This window comes from Balaenoptera acutorostrata, chromosome 3 (assembly GCF_949987535.1).
Source record: "Balaenoptera acutorostrata chromosome 3, mBalAcu1.1, whole genome shotgun sequence".
Classification (NCBI taxonomy): Eukaryota; Metazoa; Chordata; class Mammalia; order Artiodactyla; family Balaenopteridae; genus Balaenoptera; species Balaenoptera acutorostrata.
The window spans coordinates 94,503,399-94,520,141 of NC_080066.1; the positions used below are offsets into that span (position 1 = coordinate 94,503,399).

The 16,743-nt window shown below is 43.7% G+C and overlaps 1 protein-coding gene and 1 pseudogene across 9 annotated transcripts in view; one reads left to right on the plus strand and one right to left on the minus strand.

The window, feature by feature from the left end:
* Positions 1 to 16,743, minus strand: part of STARD9 (StAR related lipid transfer domain containing 9) — a 133,519-nt gene that overhangs the window by 61,945 nt on the left and 54,831 nt on the right. For 8 of the 9 annotated variants that reach the window (XM_057541892.1, XM_028164346.2, XM_028164345.2 and 5 more), the window contains exons 4-7: positions 10,639 to 10,755; positions 8,804 to 8,836; positions 8,653 to 8,714; positions 6,688 to 6,800 (exon numbers count right to left, since the gene is read on the minus strand). In XM_057541892.1, coding sequence (XP_057397875.1) covers positions 6,688 to 6,800; positions 8,653 to 8,714; positions 8,804 to 8,836; positions 10,639 to 10,755 — 325 coding nt within the window. Of the gene's footprint in view, positions 1 to 6,687; positions 6,801 to 8,652; positions 8,715 to 8,803; positions 8,837 to 10,638; positions 10,756 to 16,743 lie in introns of those variants that run through there. The other variant, XM_057541895.1, reaches the window with a different exon arrangement.
* LOC103003185 (voltage-dependent anion-selective channel protein 1-like) lies at positions 11,243 to 12,286 on the plus strand (annotated as a pseudogene).

Genomic DNA, 16,743 nt, shown 5'->3' on the forward strand with positions numbered 1-16,743 from the left:
AGGTGGGGTGCTGAATTTTTAGGCCAAAGACTGATATGAATACAAATTATTTACTAATTGTAGAACCTTGGGCACATCAGTTAATTATTCTGAGGTTCACTTTCCTCATCTGTTAAATGGGAATAATATCTGTGCTGCCTACCTCACAGGGTTGTTGTGAGGGTCAAATGGAATGTATGTGAAAGATTTGTAAATGGTAAAGCACTATAAAAAAAAATCAGTGTAATTCACCTTATTAACAGGAGAAAGGACACAAATCATACAATATAGACAAGCATATATAAAGCGAATATTTTAAAAAATTCAGGGATTTCCCTGGTGGTCCAGTGGTTAAGAATCCGCCTTCCAATTCAGGGTATGTGGGTTCGATCCCTGGTCGGGGAACTAAGATCCCACATGCCGCGGGGCAACTAAGTCTGCATGCTGCTACTACTGAGCCCACGCACCACAACTAGAGAGCCTGCATGATGCAACTACAGAGCCCACATGCCACAGCTACAGAGCCCACGTGCTCTGGAGCTCATGTGCTGCAACTACTGAGCCTGTGCACTCTGGAGCCCACGTGCCACAACTAGAGAGAAGCCCATGCACCACAGCAAAGAGCCCGGCTGCTGCAACGGAAGATCCTGCATGCCACAACTGAGACCCGACAGAGTCAAAAATAAGTAAATAAATAAATAAATATTTTTTAAAAATTCAATAGCTGTTTATATTTTTTTAAAAATTCCTAGAATCCCTTCCATTTCCCTTTCCTGAACAATTTAGTCCTAAAGTCCTTAAGTGGAGCAGAGCAAGGCAGGCAACCACATCAGGGTGAAGAGCCTGAGAAGAATGAGGATGGCGTCCCCGCAGAGGGAAGGCCTGGCACGAGAGTGGGGTGAGGAGGGGACGACACGGGTGGCAGCCCAGCACAGAAAGTCAGAGCCTGGCGGGCTGAGCAGAGCGTCCCCACGGAGGCAGCCCAGGGCAGGGCATGGGAGCCCGGGGAAGGTGAGCAGGCTGCCCATGTATGGCGGCAGCCTGCCGTGAGAAGTCAGAGGCCCAACGAGGAGAGAAAGGCATCCCCACAGAGAGACAGGCAGCGGAACAAGATTTCTAAGTTGGCGTGAGGAGGTGGCCCAGCAAAAGAATACCAAGACCAAGAGGGGTATGGAAGGTACCCGCACAGCGAGGGGTGGGGACAGGCAGCCCTGCACGGAGCGCTGGAATGCGGGCATGGTGAGCATGGCTTCCTGTGGTGAGGGGCACAGCCAGGTGAGGCGGGCATCCACATAAGAGAGAGGACAGCAATGGCGAGGAGACTCATTACACACGGGGGTGGAGGGACCGATCAAAGAAGCATTTCCACCTTTGGATACAGGAATTACCAATCTGGAAAGGGAGAAATCCAGAATGAACCCTGTTGTGTTGGACTGCAGTTGGAAGTACTGGTGTGAACATATATTAGCTCCGTCCACTCAGAAGGACTAGGAGTTGCAACATCTCAAAAGCAATGAGCATACCTAGCACTTAGATCTTGGCTTCCAAAAACTTTTCTCCAATAAAAAGGACCAGATTACATATAGAATGGATAAACAACAAGGTCCTACTGTCTAGCACAGGGAACTATATTCAATATCCTGAGACAAACCAAAATGGAAAAGAATATTAAAAAAAAGAATGTATATATATGTATAGCTGAATCACTTTGCTGTACAGCAGAAATTAACACAACATTGTACATCAACTCTACTTCAATTAAATAAAAAAAAAAAGAACCAGGGCTCCTGGGAGAAATGGCTGATTAAAGACTGAGGCAGGGAAAGCAGATGAACCTTGAACATCTCCTCTCAGAAAGCAAGGAAGTGCTCAAAAAATGATGGTGATATGCCAAAACATCACAGGAACACACCTGAAGGGAATTCCATTGGCTAAATCTGGAATAATTGGAGCATCAAAATAAAAAATAGTAGTAACAGAAGGCGACTCATTCAATAAAATAAGAAACCATAAGTCTATGCCAACATAAATAAATTAATAAATAAACTGAAAGTCAGATGAGGATAGGACACATACATGGTTTCACAGTACCGCACCCACAAAAAACACTTGTTGTTTACAAAAGGAAAACAGCAATTTCAGAGTGAAGAAGCCTGGCAGATATGACCTTAAGTGAGGAAATTAAAAATCATGAGTAATGGGACATATCAAAATTAATGGTGTCAAGTTCATGACAGTCAAGAGAGACCAAGGAGGGCTTCCCTGGTGGCGCAGTGGTTGAGAATCTGCCTGCCAATGCAGGGGACACGGATTCGAGCCCTGGTCTGGGAAGATCCCACATGCCGCGGAGCAACTGGGCCCGTGAGCCACAACTACTGAGCCTGCGCGTCTGGAGCCTGTGCTCCGCAACAAGAGAGGCCGCGACAGTGAGAGGCCCGCGCACCGCGATGAAGAGTGGCCTCCGCTCGCTGCAACTAGAGAAAGCCCTCGCACAGAAACGAAGACCCAACACAGCCAAAAATAAATAAATAAATTAATTAATTAAAAAAAAAAAAAAAGAGAGACCAAGGAGCCTTCCAGACTGGAGAACACTAGAGAGACACCCTAACCAAAGGCAACCCTTAACTCTCAAATGGACAATTACTGGGACAATTAGTGAAACTTAAATGGGTTCTAAGGATCAGATGGTAGTAATGCATCAAAGTTAATTTCCTGATTTGGATGGTTGTGTTGTAACTATACAGGAGAACATTCCTGTTTGTAAGAAAAACACCCTAAAATAATCAGGGGATAAGGGTCATTAGGTTGGCAATTTACTCTCAAATGGTTCAAGTAAAAAAGTTCTTTAGGGACTTCCCTGGTGGCGCAGTGGTTAAGAATCCGCCTGCCAATGCAGGGGACACGGGTTCGAACCCTGGTCGGGGAAGATCCCACATGCCGTGGAGCAACAAAGCCCATGCGCCACAACTGCTGAGCCCGCGCTCAAGAGCCCATGAACCACAACTACTGAACCCTCGTGCCACAACTACTGAAGCGCACACGCCTAGAGCCCGTGCTCCGCAACAAGAGAAGCCACCGCAGTGAGAAGCCCATGCACCGCAACAAAGAGTAGCCTCCACTCGCCGCAACTAGAGAAAGCCTGTGCACAGCAACGAAGACCCAATGCAGCCAAAAATTAAAAAAATAAAAATAAAAAAAAGTTCTTTATACTATATTTGCAACTTTTTCAAAAGTTTGTTTCAAAATTAAAAAATAAAAACTCTTAGAAAACTAAGATAAAAAAGAGAATTCCCTTAACCTGCTAAGGCAGTGCTTCTCAAAGCTGCTGCACAGACTGGAGCCAGTTCTCAAACAGTTACTGATGTGCGATGAGATAGGTACAGAAATCTTTACAACAATATGACAGATTTTATATCTTTTGAATCTAATAAAGAAGAATTTGGGCTTATAATTAAGATGTCTTTTTCTTTTTTTTCTAGTAATTCATCTTTATTTTATCAAAGTATTTGTTTGCCATGGATTGGAAATTTTTTTAAAAACTGGTCCTTCCTCACAGATAGTTTGAGAAGTGTGTGATAAACAGCATCTATTAACAACAAATGCTACTGCAAACACCACGGTAAAATGTTGAAGCTTTCCCCTGGGAACAAAACTAAATACTGTTACCACTCTTATTTCATATGGTACTAGAGGTCCTAGTCAGTGTAGAAAGGCAAGGAAAAAAAAGTGTAAGAATTGGGCTTTCCTGGTGGCACAGTGGTTGAGAATCTGCCTGCCAATGCAGGGGACATGGGTTCGAGCCCTGCTCCGGGAAGATCCCACATGCCACGGAGCGACTGGGCCCGTGCGCTGCAACTACTGAGCCTGCGCTCTGGAGCCCGTGCGCCACAACTGCTGAAGCCCGTGCGCCTGGAGCCCATGCTCCGCAACAAGAGAGGGCACCGCAATGAGAGGGCCGCGCACAGCAACAAAGAGTGGCCCTCCCTCCCCACAACTAGAGAAAGCCCGCACGCAGCAACGAAGACCCAACGCAGCCAAAAAATAAATAAAACATAAATTAAAAAAAAAAAAGTGTAAGAATTAAAAAAACAAACACACAAAAATACTCCTGTTATGTGCAGAATGAGTATAAAGAAAATACAAAATAATTTTTTTCAGAGTCCCAACTACCCACTTCCAACAACCTCCTGCTTTGTACCCATCCCTGTATATTAAGATAAAGACCAAAGCAAAAATACGATAGTGTCTTTGTCTCAATTAAATTATCACTTTAGACCCTGTAACCATTGGGCTTTTATGTGTGCTGTGGGCAGGGCCCTGTACATTTCAGATTTCAACTTAATCTGTCATCTAATTCATAAGCTTTTTAATGAAAAGTAAGAGGCTACCCCTTTTCTTTTCTTGGATTTAGGCAGCTATCAAGTTCAGGCTTATAGTTCTAAACTGGAACTACAAGTTCTTTAAAGGCCTTGTATCTTTCATATTTCCCCATGGCAACCTGAACAGTATAGGCATCCAGCAAGTACTCAGTAAATTCCTGTAGAATTGGTTTCAAAGCAGAAACTACTTTCTGCTTTGGAATCGTGTTCACAGAATATATGAGCCAAAGATAGACAGACAGACTGGCAGGTAATACAAATGCTAAATGAATAAAGAAAGCAAACATTTTTAAAAATAAAAAGTTTGCTGTAATGCCATCAGAGGGTAGTAATGGGAATAAGTTCAGAGTGACTATTCAGGGTCTTGGCTTCCAAGGCTGGCTCTACACTATGTGAGCTTATGGCTCCTTCACTAGGAAATAAGAGAAATGTCCACCTATATTTGTAATGATTTGAGAAAGTCCAGACCAACTTTAAGAAACATGTAACCCAAAGGACCTAAGAGACTTTTTGCTGGTTTAGAATTATTTCTTACCAAGCATCCTTCCTCTCCACAAGGGTTCACTCATGAAGGTATCCAAAAGAGCCCTGAGATTTAAGTCTGATCCTGTCGCTGACCTTGAGTATATAACCCAAGCTGTACCACCCTGTGTGAATTCTCGGGGTTTCAGGTACTATGCCAGTCAAAGAACCTATGATCATAGGTCTCCTCCATGTACAGGATTCTGTCCCATTCTTCTCTTCCAGTCCTAGAAAAGGTTCCCAGTTCCAACCCTGCCCCAACCGGCTGTGCAACTTTGGGAACATCCTTTAACTTCTTCCAGACTTCATTTCATCTTCTGTGCAACGAAGACATCAGGACTACATCTGAGGTCTCCTCTAGTTACTCCCCGTACCCGCCCCCCACACCCAAAAAGCACATTAAGATAAAAATTAATTAAAAGATAAGAAACTGTGGCACTACTGCATCCACTCATGGTCTGCCTTCAAATTATTGCTTTACACAAAAATATATATCCACAGAGTTTTACAGAGGAATCTCCAACTGACTCCTAGCAAAGTAAACGGTATTTTCATCATTGTTTCCAGGCTGCCAATTACGATGGAACATTTGGGAAAAGACTCAAATAGCAGAATCAGTGACAGGCACACCTACTGAGTCAGCCATTAGCCATGCCCTGATCAGAGAAGAGACCAGCTCTTGATCTTTCATGTCCCTCTCCTTGTCAAGATTTAAGGAAGGGCTTCCCTGGTGGCGCAGTGGTTGAGAATCTGCCTGCCAATGCAGGGCACACGGGTTCGAGCCCTGGTCTGGGAAGATCCCACATGCCGCGGAGCAACTGGGCCCGTGAGCCACAATTACTGAGCCTGCGCATCTGGAGCCCGTGCTCCGCAACAAGAGAGGCCGCGATAGTGAGAGGCCCGCGCACCGCGATGAAGAGTGGCCCCCGCTTGCTGCAACTAGAGAAAGCCCTCGCACAGAAACGAAGACCCAACACAGCCAAAAATAAATAAATAAATTAATTAATTAAAAAAAAAAAAAAAAAGATTTAAGGAAGCTTCCCCCACAAAAGAACCCAACAGTTTCTACTTAATAGCAAGACTCAGCCTAATGGAATAAGACAGATGGAACCAAACACCAAGTGTCAGTGCTTGATGAGGAAGCAGCAAGTAGACCCTGCTCCATGTCTGACGTCTCCCCACGTCCCTGACTATCACCACCACTGGAACAGAAAGTACCCTGAAAAGGAGACTGGCTGACCTGGGAATCAGTCCCAGCCCTGCTGGACCTGGCACCACAGACCCAACACTATTCCATATCACTTTCCCCCTCACTCACCATGCTTTAGACACACTGGCCCCCTTGACACCACCAAGCCCTTCACTCAGGGCTCTAGCCCATGCCGCTCCCTCAACCTGAAACACTCTTCCCCTTGCTGCGCCATTCTTCCCACAACCGGCTCCTGTATCCCCTCCAGGTTCAGCTTAAAATGTTACCTCCTCAGGGAAGCTTTCCTGACCACGCTATGCAGATGGGTTGCCTACACCACCCAGTGTTCTTTGCCATCACTGTATCTATTTATCTTTTTATTAGCCTTTATCACAACTGTAAGTAGTGCTTGTTTTCTGACTCACCCCCACAAGCGTATAACCTTGCCTGGGAGGGCAAGACTACCTTTTCTATTTATTGGTACCTATTTGGCATCTAATACCAGTAGCTGGCACATAGTAAGTATTCATTATACGTTTGTTGAATGAATCAGCGACCGTCAGGAGAGCTTCCCAGGCTTCAGTTTGGTCTCAGACTTCCAGGACCACAGTGGCTCACCTTGTACATAGGGCCCCATCTCTGGGTGCTCCCTGACCCGCAGATTATAGGTCTTTTTTTGATCAGACTGTTTCAGCAGATCCCGCACTCGTTCATTATAGATTTCCAGGAAGCTAGAGACATGTAGAAAAAGGCATATAATTAGATCTTGAAAAAATGTGGGAAAAACACTAAGCCAAGAATCAGAAGGTCCTAGTTCTAGTTCTACCTCTGGCACTCTAAGACCCTGGTCACGCCAGGTTTCCCCCTTGAGTCTCGTTCTGCATGTGTACAATAGGGTTTTGAGCATTGGCTGTCAATACTCCACAGTTTCAGGTTTACAGTGTCAGTGCTGATTCAAGTTTAGCCTTCAAGAGGCTATTTCAGCATGGGTTTAGGCTGCCACCAGCCTGTGCCTCGATCAGGCCCCCATAGCATAGAGTCTACAAGCATGTTTCTTGAAGTGGTTTTCAAATGTGATCTTTGAGCTCTATTATTCACTGAAGGCATCTCAAGGGCCATGCTGAGCAACAAGGGAAGCTAAGTGAGAAGGGTCTGCTCCCCATCCCTAATTTATAGCACAATTCTCATTTTACCTGTCTTATACACTGGGATTCTATTTAAGATATGCTGTCTTATTGGTATCTACTGGCATTTTATGCCTTTTTAAAATAATAACACAGCTACAATTCTTAATTAAAATCAGTAAATATTTTGTTAAATAAGAAAGCAGACTTCTCACAGAAAGGTCTTCCTCACTGGAACACAGATGCTTGCCTGTGGAGCCAGCAGTCAGAAAAAAAGGCTCCAGTTCAAAGCTGCTCTCTGCACACTCTTCTTATAAAATTTTTCTCCTTAATCTTCTCATATTTGGACACAGGAACTCCAGATATCTCTTAGAATATTGGTTCCCAGATTTCATGGACAACAGAACACCTAACATATATGTATATGTTTATACACATAGAGGTTTGCAAATTTTTACTTTATACACTTAAAAAATGTAAAAATAGTGTTCACAATCATTTAATTTTAAAAACAGACAGTTGGGTTTCCCTGGTGGCGCAGCAGTTAAGAATCCGCCTGCCAATGCAGGGGACACGGGTTCAAGCCCTGGTCCGGGAAGATCCCACATGCCGCAGAGCAACTACTGAGCCTGCGCTCTAGAGCCTGCGAGTCACAAATACTGAAGCCTGCGCGCCTACAGCCCGTGCTCCACAACAAGAGAAGCCACTGCAATGAGAAGCTCACGCACCGCAATGAAGAGTAGCCCCCGCTCGCCGCAACTAGAGAAAGCCCGCGCACAGCAACGAAGACCCAACGCAGCCACAAATAAATAAATTTATAAAAAACAAAACAAAAAAAACCCAAACAGACAGTTATTCTTTATAGGGTAATGAAAATGTTATGTAATTAGATAGTGATGATGTTTGAACAACCTTGTAAATATCAAAAAAAAATCATTGAAATATATTCTTTAAAAGTGTGAATTTTATGGTATGTGAATTATGTCTCATGTTTTTAAACAAGGACATTGAACACCAAGAACAAAAAAAAAAGAATACAGAGAATTCAGGGCAATTGGTAACCTTCCGCCAACATTTACAGTTCAGACTGGTTAAAACGTCACGTTGGGGTAGCCAGCACTAGTCTAGGAACTAGAGTTTGGGAACTACTGACCTGGAGAACAACCCAGGAGGGGGCTGGAACAGAAATCCCAAAAGCTAGTATGAAACTACAGAAAATAAAGGAAAGGAAACCAGCTAGCCAGGGGAAGCTGGTCCACAGGAGACACCGGCTTGTTAAGCCTGAGGATAGGAACTAAGTTTCCTACAACCTAAAACCTAAGGAAGTTTTTCATCTTGTACTGCAAGATATTTCTGCTGTGGCTTTTCTCCATTCCTCTGGGCGACTCTGGAAGCGGAGAGGACAGCTCTGGAGTGGAAACAGAAACGCTTCAGGCTGCAGAGCCTGACAGGTTCTTACCTTACTTTTATTCTGCAGGAGGAAGGCAGTGGGGCACAGTTTTCTTCCCTGACAAAGAGACCCTGCACAAACCAGAGGGTTGGAGTTTCACTGAAGGGAGTGTACAAAGAAGACCTACTTTGAGGGGATCCAGTCAAAAGAGAGTCTATACCTCACATATCCGTGGTGTCAGCCCAACAGAGGCCTGGAGAACAGAAGAGAAGAAAGCATTACTGTTCACTCACGGTGATGCTCTCCCCCCAACACCCAGGGCCCACCCTCAGCAGGGGTGGGCTCCTTGCGCTAGCCTCTTCACTTCAGGCAGCTTCCCCGGTGGTATGTGGAAGACTCTATTTGCCAGCGCTCTCAGGAGGCTCTCATGGGAGGAATGTACCAGATGAGAGGCAGATCACCACCGTAAGAAGGAAGAGAGAAGAAGCTAGCAAACCCAGGTACATATTTTCAGGCACAGAAGGCTACATCCTTCTTGGATGAATCCACTTTACCATGGTGGTCCCTCCCAGAACCCTATCTCCTAACCCTGCACACACAGGAGAACTAGAGTACACAGGTGTTCAAAACACACATTTAGAGAGAAGCGGCTTCTTTTTTCATCTTGGATCCAGTGCTAACTTATACTCAGGTTAAGGGCTTTACACCCCTGGGTTATTGGGCATTTTCTTCTTTTAGTTTAAAATCTATAAAATCAGGCTAAACATGGACGTAGTAAGCAATGATCTGGGCCCACGGCAGCAGGGATAATCTTCCAGGAGGAATAACATCCTAGAGAATGTCCCTATGTGGTGTTGTCACCTGCCCTACCAGTTCATCTCACCAGGGTACTTCTAAGCCTAAAACAAAGAGGTATTCTTAAGGAACTCTACCCTCCCAATTTTCCATGATAAAGGAAGGCTCTCATAAGTCTTACACACTTTTGAAAGCTCCCATCCCAGTAGCTGGTTCTCCTGCTTCTTTCTGAACACTCAGATCGAACACACACATAGCCCCATATCCACATGGCCTTAACCAGCACTTAACACTCAGTCTGGGACTTGTCTACACCAAAGGTGTTAAAAAGCTACAGGTGATGAACTTGGAAATATGAGAAATTCAGAAGGACTGACAAGGTCTGTGTCATCAAAGGGAGTTGTAAAATTCTAAGGTTCTTCAGGGTGTAATAAAGAGGGGCTAATTATTCAAAGTTTACCTTTCAATTGAAGTGCTGAGAAACATTCTTTTTTTTTAACTTTTTATTTTATAAAAAGTTATATAGGGCTTCCCTGGTGGCACAGTGGTTGAGAATCTGCCTGCCAATGCAGGGGACAGGGGTTCAAGCCCTGGTATGGGAAGATCCCACATGCTGCGGAGCAACTAGGCCCGTGAGCCACAATTACTGAGCCTGCGCGTCTGGAGCCTGTGCTCCGCAACAAGAGAGGCCGCGATAGCGAGAGGCCCGCGCACGGTGATGAAGAGTGGCCCCCACTTGCCACAACTAGAGAAAGCCCTCGCACAGAAACGAAGACTCAACGCAACCAAAAAAATAAAAATAAATAAATAAAACTATAAAAAAAAAAAGTTATATAGCTGATTAACAATATTGTGTGAGTTCCAGGTGTATAGCAGAGTGATTCAGTTATAGATATACATGTATCGATTCTTTTCAAATTTTTTCCCGTTTAGGTTGTTACATAATACTACTGAGCAGAGTTCCCTGTGCTATACAGTAGGTCCTTGTTGGTTATCCATTTTAAATATAGCACTGTGTACATGTCAATCCCAAACTCCCTAACTATCCCTCACCCCACCCTTCCTCCCCGGTAGCCATAAATTTGTTCTCTAAGTCTGTGAGTGTGAAGAAACGCATTCTTAATATAGAATAGGACCCATTAAATCTTACTGAAGTTGACTGACTATGAAACTCACATCCTCTCTCAGTGGCAAGGACAATGCAAGATTCAGGCTTGCTGTGGCTTTAGGAAGACATCGCATTCCAATGCCAATACTCACTGGGGTGCCCAGCATGGTGTATGTCTTCCCAGAGCCTGTCTGCCCATAGGCAAAAAGGCACATGTTGTAGCCTCTGGCAGCTGCAGACAGTACTTCAGTCCCCAAATCCTGGAACACCTATAACAATAAAAATAGAGAGCATGTCACTCTGGTCCTTCTTCCCACAGCAGCTTTTAAATTATTTTTTAACCTAAAATAATATAAAATGTCTCAAACATCCATGACTATAAGTTCCCCACTGTTTTATGAGAATCAATTCAGTTTCAAAAAAAGATTGCTGGGCTTCCCTGGTGGCGCAGTGGTTGAGAATCTGCCTGCTAATGCAGGGGACACGGGTTCGAGCCCTGGCCTGGGAAGATCCCACATGCCGCAGAGCGGCTGGGCCCGTGAGCCACAACTGCTGAGCCTGCGCGTCTGGAGCCTGTGCTCCGCAACGAGAGAGGCCCGCGCATCGCGATGAAGAGTGGCCCCCGCTTGCCACAACTGGAGAAAGCCCTCGCACAGAAACGAAGACCCAACACAGCCAAAATCAATCAATCAATCAAACATACGCATCTGATTCAAGATCCTCATTAAAAAAAAAAAAAAAAGATTGCTGACTGCCACCGCTTCTGAGCAGAAGATGGCTGTACCTCCCACGTATGCTGATCTTGGCAAACCTGCCAGGGAAGTCTTCACCAAGGGCTATGGATTTGGCTTAATAAAAGTTGATTTGAAAACAAAATCTGAGAATGGACTGGAATTTACAAGCTCAGGTTCAGCCAACACCGAGACCACCAAAGTGACGGGCAGTCTGGAAACCAAGTACCAATGGACCAAATATGGTCTAACGTTTACGGAGAAATGGAACACCGACAACACACTAGGCACGGAGATTACTGTGGAAGATCAGCTGGCACGTGGCCTGAAGCTGACCTTCGATTCATCCTTCTCACCAAACACTGGGGAAAAAAAAATGCTAAAATCAAGACAGGGTACAAGTGGGAACATATCAACCTGGGTTGTGACGTCGATTTCGACATTGCCGGGCCTTCCATCCGGGGTGCTCTGGTGCTGGGTTATGAGGGCTGGCTGGCTGGCTTCCAGATGAATTTTGAGACCGCAAAGTCTCGAGTGACCCAGAGCAACTTTGCGGTTGGCTACAAGACCGATGAGTTCCAGCTTCACACTAATGTAAATGATGGGACAGAGTTTGGCGGCTCCACTTATCAGAAAGTGAACAAGTTGGAGACTGCTGTTAATCTGGCCTGGACAACGGGAAACAGTAACACTCACTTCGGAATAACAGCCAAGTACCAGATCGACCCTGACGCCTGCCTCTTGGCTAAAGTGAATAGCCCCAGCCTGATAGGGTTAGGATATACTCAGACCCTAAAGCCAGGTATCAAACTGACACTGTCAGCTCTGCTGGACGGCAAGAATGTCAACGCTGGTGGCCACAAGCTTGGTCTAGGACTGGAGTTTCAAGCATAAATGAATGCTGTACAATCATTTAATTTTAAACTATTTTGCAGCATAGCTACCTTCAGAATTTAGCGTACCTTTTAATGTTGTATGTCTGGGATGCAAGTATCGCTAAATATCATGTTAGACTTCCAGGTTAAAGATGATTCAGCTTTAGGGTGTAACCCTTGCAGAGGTACAGAAGAAACCCAATTTCAAAAAAGGTCCTTTCATAATAATAATAATAAAGTATGTACTCCCTTAAAAGAAAAAAAAAAGGTCCTTTCAGCTGTAGACTTGAGGGGGAACTTGCTGGCCCCTCTAGAGATGTCAGGTTTCTTTTTTACCTAGAAATGGCTGCAAGTGGAAGTTGATAATTTGCAGGCACTTTGTAATTTGTAAATTCGTATTGAGTAAATGAATGAATTTGTGACTTCCTGAGAATTGAACCTTGGTTTCCTACCCTGATTGAGGAGAGGCTCTTTGATGGTGTATACAAACTTATCTGAAAGGGACTTTTTTAGGCAGGGACTTTTTCCACCCCAATCCATCACCTCTTTTACACCAAAAGTAGTCTGCAGGGCGTGGTAGCTGTTTCTTTTGTGCCATTTTGGGGTGGAGAAGGCGGACGTGATGAAGCCAATAATTCAGGACTTAATTGTGTTTTTTCTCATGTTGTGTTTTTTTGCCCTTGCAGCAGAGTATGAAATAGCTTCTAAGAGCTCCAGTTGCAAGCTGGGAAGAGTCTCTGTAACTGTAATCACATGGTGACAACACTCTGAATCTAAACTGAACTTCTGTTGTATTCTCGCCACTCAGTTTTATTTTTTAGCAGTTTAATGGGTACGTTTTAGAGTCTTCCATTTCGTGTGGAATTAGTTCCTCTCCTTCAAATGCTATAATTAACATCACTTAAAATAAAACTTGAATAAAATATTGAAACCTTAAAAAAAAAAAAGATTGCTAAGGAAAATTCATTCATTCAGTCAGTCAGTCAAATATTTTTCAAAGTGCTTACTGTATGCCGGGCACAAGGCTAGACATTAAAGACACAAAATTGATATATATGGTCCCTAACCTTAAGGCAAAAAGAGTCTGGGAGAAGGGCAAAGACATGCAAGCAAATTAGTAAAGAAAAACCATGTACATTAATTCTTTTTCCTTCCCATTACCAAAAAAAAAAAAAGTTTAATATGGTTAATCAGGTAAAGCTACAATGAAATACTGCCCAGTAACATGTCACACAAATTCAGGGTCTCAAGACACCACACTGAGAATCAGTTAAGTCCAGAAGTTAGGGAGGAGTTTTCCCTATGGGGCCCTTTTCTACATGCTGCCTCTTCAGACTGATCCTAACAGCTGACTGCTTCCACTGTCACTCATCTCTGTAGTGGTCAGCTTTAATGAATCAGAAACAGCCAGAGGTCCTCCTATGAAAACCCCTATACTTTGTGTAGTGTCTGAAAGTCCTGTTGTACTCTGTCAGCCAGACCCCAGGCTCAGGACAAAACAGCCTGGCTTATGGGGAAGGCATAGCTTCCAGCTGAACCAGTCCTCAGCAGAATGCCACATGGACATCTGCATATACAGGTGGTATGGTGGGCATTTACCCTTTGTATTGCTGCTGCTCAGCATCCAAATACTCTTCCGATCTGAGGGGGGAACCTGATTGTGTCAGTCTTGGTCAGAAGCAGGGCCCAACCCTCCCCGACGGAAGCCAAATAGTCCAGGAAACCCTCTCCACCTCCTGGTGGCTAGAACACGAACATGTGAAATGAGGCCCGCCAACTAGGTGCTTGCACTTGAATTTTCAAAGAATGACACAAAAACAAAGGAATAAATTCTCCTTGTTGGCATCGAGAGTCCATCAGTACTACATCCTGAACGTACAAGTGCCAAGTGTGGTACTCAAATCAGACTATTCTGTGATATGGCTTTGCCTGGCTTCCCTGCCACCTAGGGCCCCATGGTTTCCTGCTCATTTTTCTACTTTCCCTTAAATTCTGTGAATCTCCTGATACGGTTCCAAATTGGTTCCAAATTGGAATATTGTTCTTATGGTTCATAGCTGTGGGACCATACAAATCTGTATGGTCCCACAAAATTTTACTTAAAATTTGTAAGCCTCAGTTTCTTTCCCAGTAAAGTGGATATTTTGTAACTATATCACAGGTTTGTTGTGAAGACTAAGTGAGATAACACACATAACTAGGGACCACAGGAACGAAGATAGCAGCTGCTGACCTAAGACCATAGTACCCTATTCTGTTTTAGCAGCTATAGTTATGTTTCTTGACCAATGAACTATTTATGTTTTGTTTGTTTTTTAGTGCTTCTAATATTCAGGCATAGGGCCAAAATAATCCAGGGAGTGGTGAAAGATTTGGACCTTGGACCATTCCCACCCCATTCCCCAATCTCCCTCCCAGCTCTGTACTCGCCATTCACTCACCTCTATATTAGCAAAGCTGAAAATTGGGCAGAGTTCTCTTTGCCTCCTGACATCTGTCTTGGTAAAATTCCCAGGGACTGAAGGAAGGAGAGGTTATTTCTCTTCACCAGACCACTTGAGTTGGCTGCCACCCATTTACTTGTCGGAAATGTTCCCCAAAAGTCAACCTTTCTTTCTAGTGCTCCAGCAGAAAGTGGAAACAGAGGTGCAGACAGAGCAAGGCCACATCTAGTGAAAGTGTTATTTCTTCCCACCACTCACACAGCAGAGCAGAATGAGCTCAGTGGATTGTAAAGGAAGACAACAGAATGTTACTCTGCCCATGTCTTTATCCAAATTCAAATAATCACCTGGAGGTTTTATGAAAAACATCTTTGAAGATACCATTTTCACTAAACAGTAAAAGATGTGAACAAGCAAAACTAGTAGCCTCCAAATGTGGAACTGGTAGAAAGTTAAGATTCCATTCTTCAAGAACTGTGAGGCTTAGCTCACCAAAAATTCTAGGAAAAACCACAGCCCTAAACAGAGCACAACAGAGCCAGATGACACCGTGGTTCACTCTGACTGTGGTATTATAATGAAGCAGATGGAAACAGCTCAATATGAATACCAAAAACAGTTTGAAGGCTAAAATAAATCACCAAAAGGCAATCTAAAGCTAGAGGGTCCAGTTCAGGAGGAGAGATGAGCAGTGTAACTTTATTTTTCCTGGAATATAAATAGAAGAAAGCATTCAACAGACAGGTTAATTTTATGTGACACAGCACTTCCAGTCTTTTTAAGGATTCGCTAGATAGGCGATAGTCCACTGGATGCTTCTGTATTGGGACTCACAACACCTGAAGCCCAAACCAAAATCCCTAGCAATACTCATTTCCTAAGGGCAACTGAATCTAGGAACCAGAATTTTTGATGTTCAACATCATATGTCATTAGGGTTGCAAATTAAAACAAGGAGATACCACCACACACCTATTAGAATGGCCAAAATCCAACACACTGACAACACCAAATGCTGACAAGGATATGGAGCAACAGGAAATCTCATTCATTGTTGGTGGGAATGCAGAATGGTACAGACACTTTGGAAGACATTTTGCCAGTTTTTTGGTTTTTTATTTACAAAACTAAACATATTATTCTTTTTTCTTTTAACATCTTTATTGGAGTATAATTGCTTTACAATGGTGTGTTAGTTTCTGCTGTATAACAAAGTGAATCAGCTATACATATACATATATCCCTGTATCTCCTCCCTCTTGCGTCTCCCTCCCACCCTCCCTATCCCACCCCTCTAGGTGGTCACAAAGCACCAAGCTGATCTCCCTGTGCTATGCAGCTGCTTCCCACTAGCTATCTATTTTACATTTGGTAGTATATATAAGTCCATGAAACTCTCTCACTTCATCCCAGCTTACCCTTCCCCCTCCCCGTGTCTTCAAGTCCATTCTCTACGTCTGCATCTTTATTCCTGTCCTGCCCCTAGGTTCTTCAGAACCATTTTGTTTTTTAGATTCCATATATATGTGTTAGCATACAGTATTTGTTCTTCTCTTTCTGACTTACTTCACTCTGTATGACAGACTCTAGGTCCATCCACCTCACTACAAATAACTCAATTTCGTTTCTTTTTATGGCTGAGTAATATTCCATTTAAACATATCATTCTTAACACACAATGTGGCAGGCATGCTCCTTGGTATTTACCCAAAGGGGCTGAAAACATATCCACACAAAAAGCTGCACACAGATGTTTACAGAAGCTTTAGTCATAATTGCCAAAACTTGGAAGCAACCAAGGTGTCCTTCAATAGGTGAATGTGTAAACTGGGGTACATCCAGACGACAGGATATTATTCAGTGCTAAAAAGAAATGAGCTATCATGCCATGAAAAAACATGGAGGACACTTAAATGCACATTGCTAAGTGAAAGAAGCCAATCTGAAAAGGCTACTTACTGTATGATTCCAACTATATGAATTTCTGGAAAAGGTAAAACTATGGAGACAGTAAAAAGATCAGTGATTGGGAGGGGTTGGGGGAGGGACAGATGACAGGTGGAGTGCAGAGGATTTTTAGGGCACTGAAACTACTCTCTATGATACTATAATGGTGTACACGTCACTATACATTTGTCAAACCCAAGAATGAACAAAACCAAAAATGAACCCTAATATAAGCTATGGACATTAGATGATATATCAGT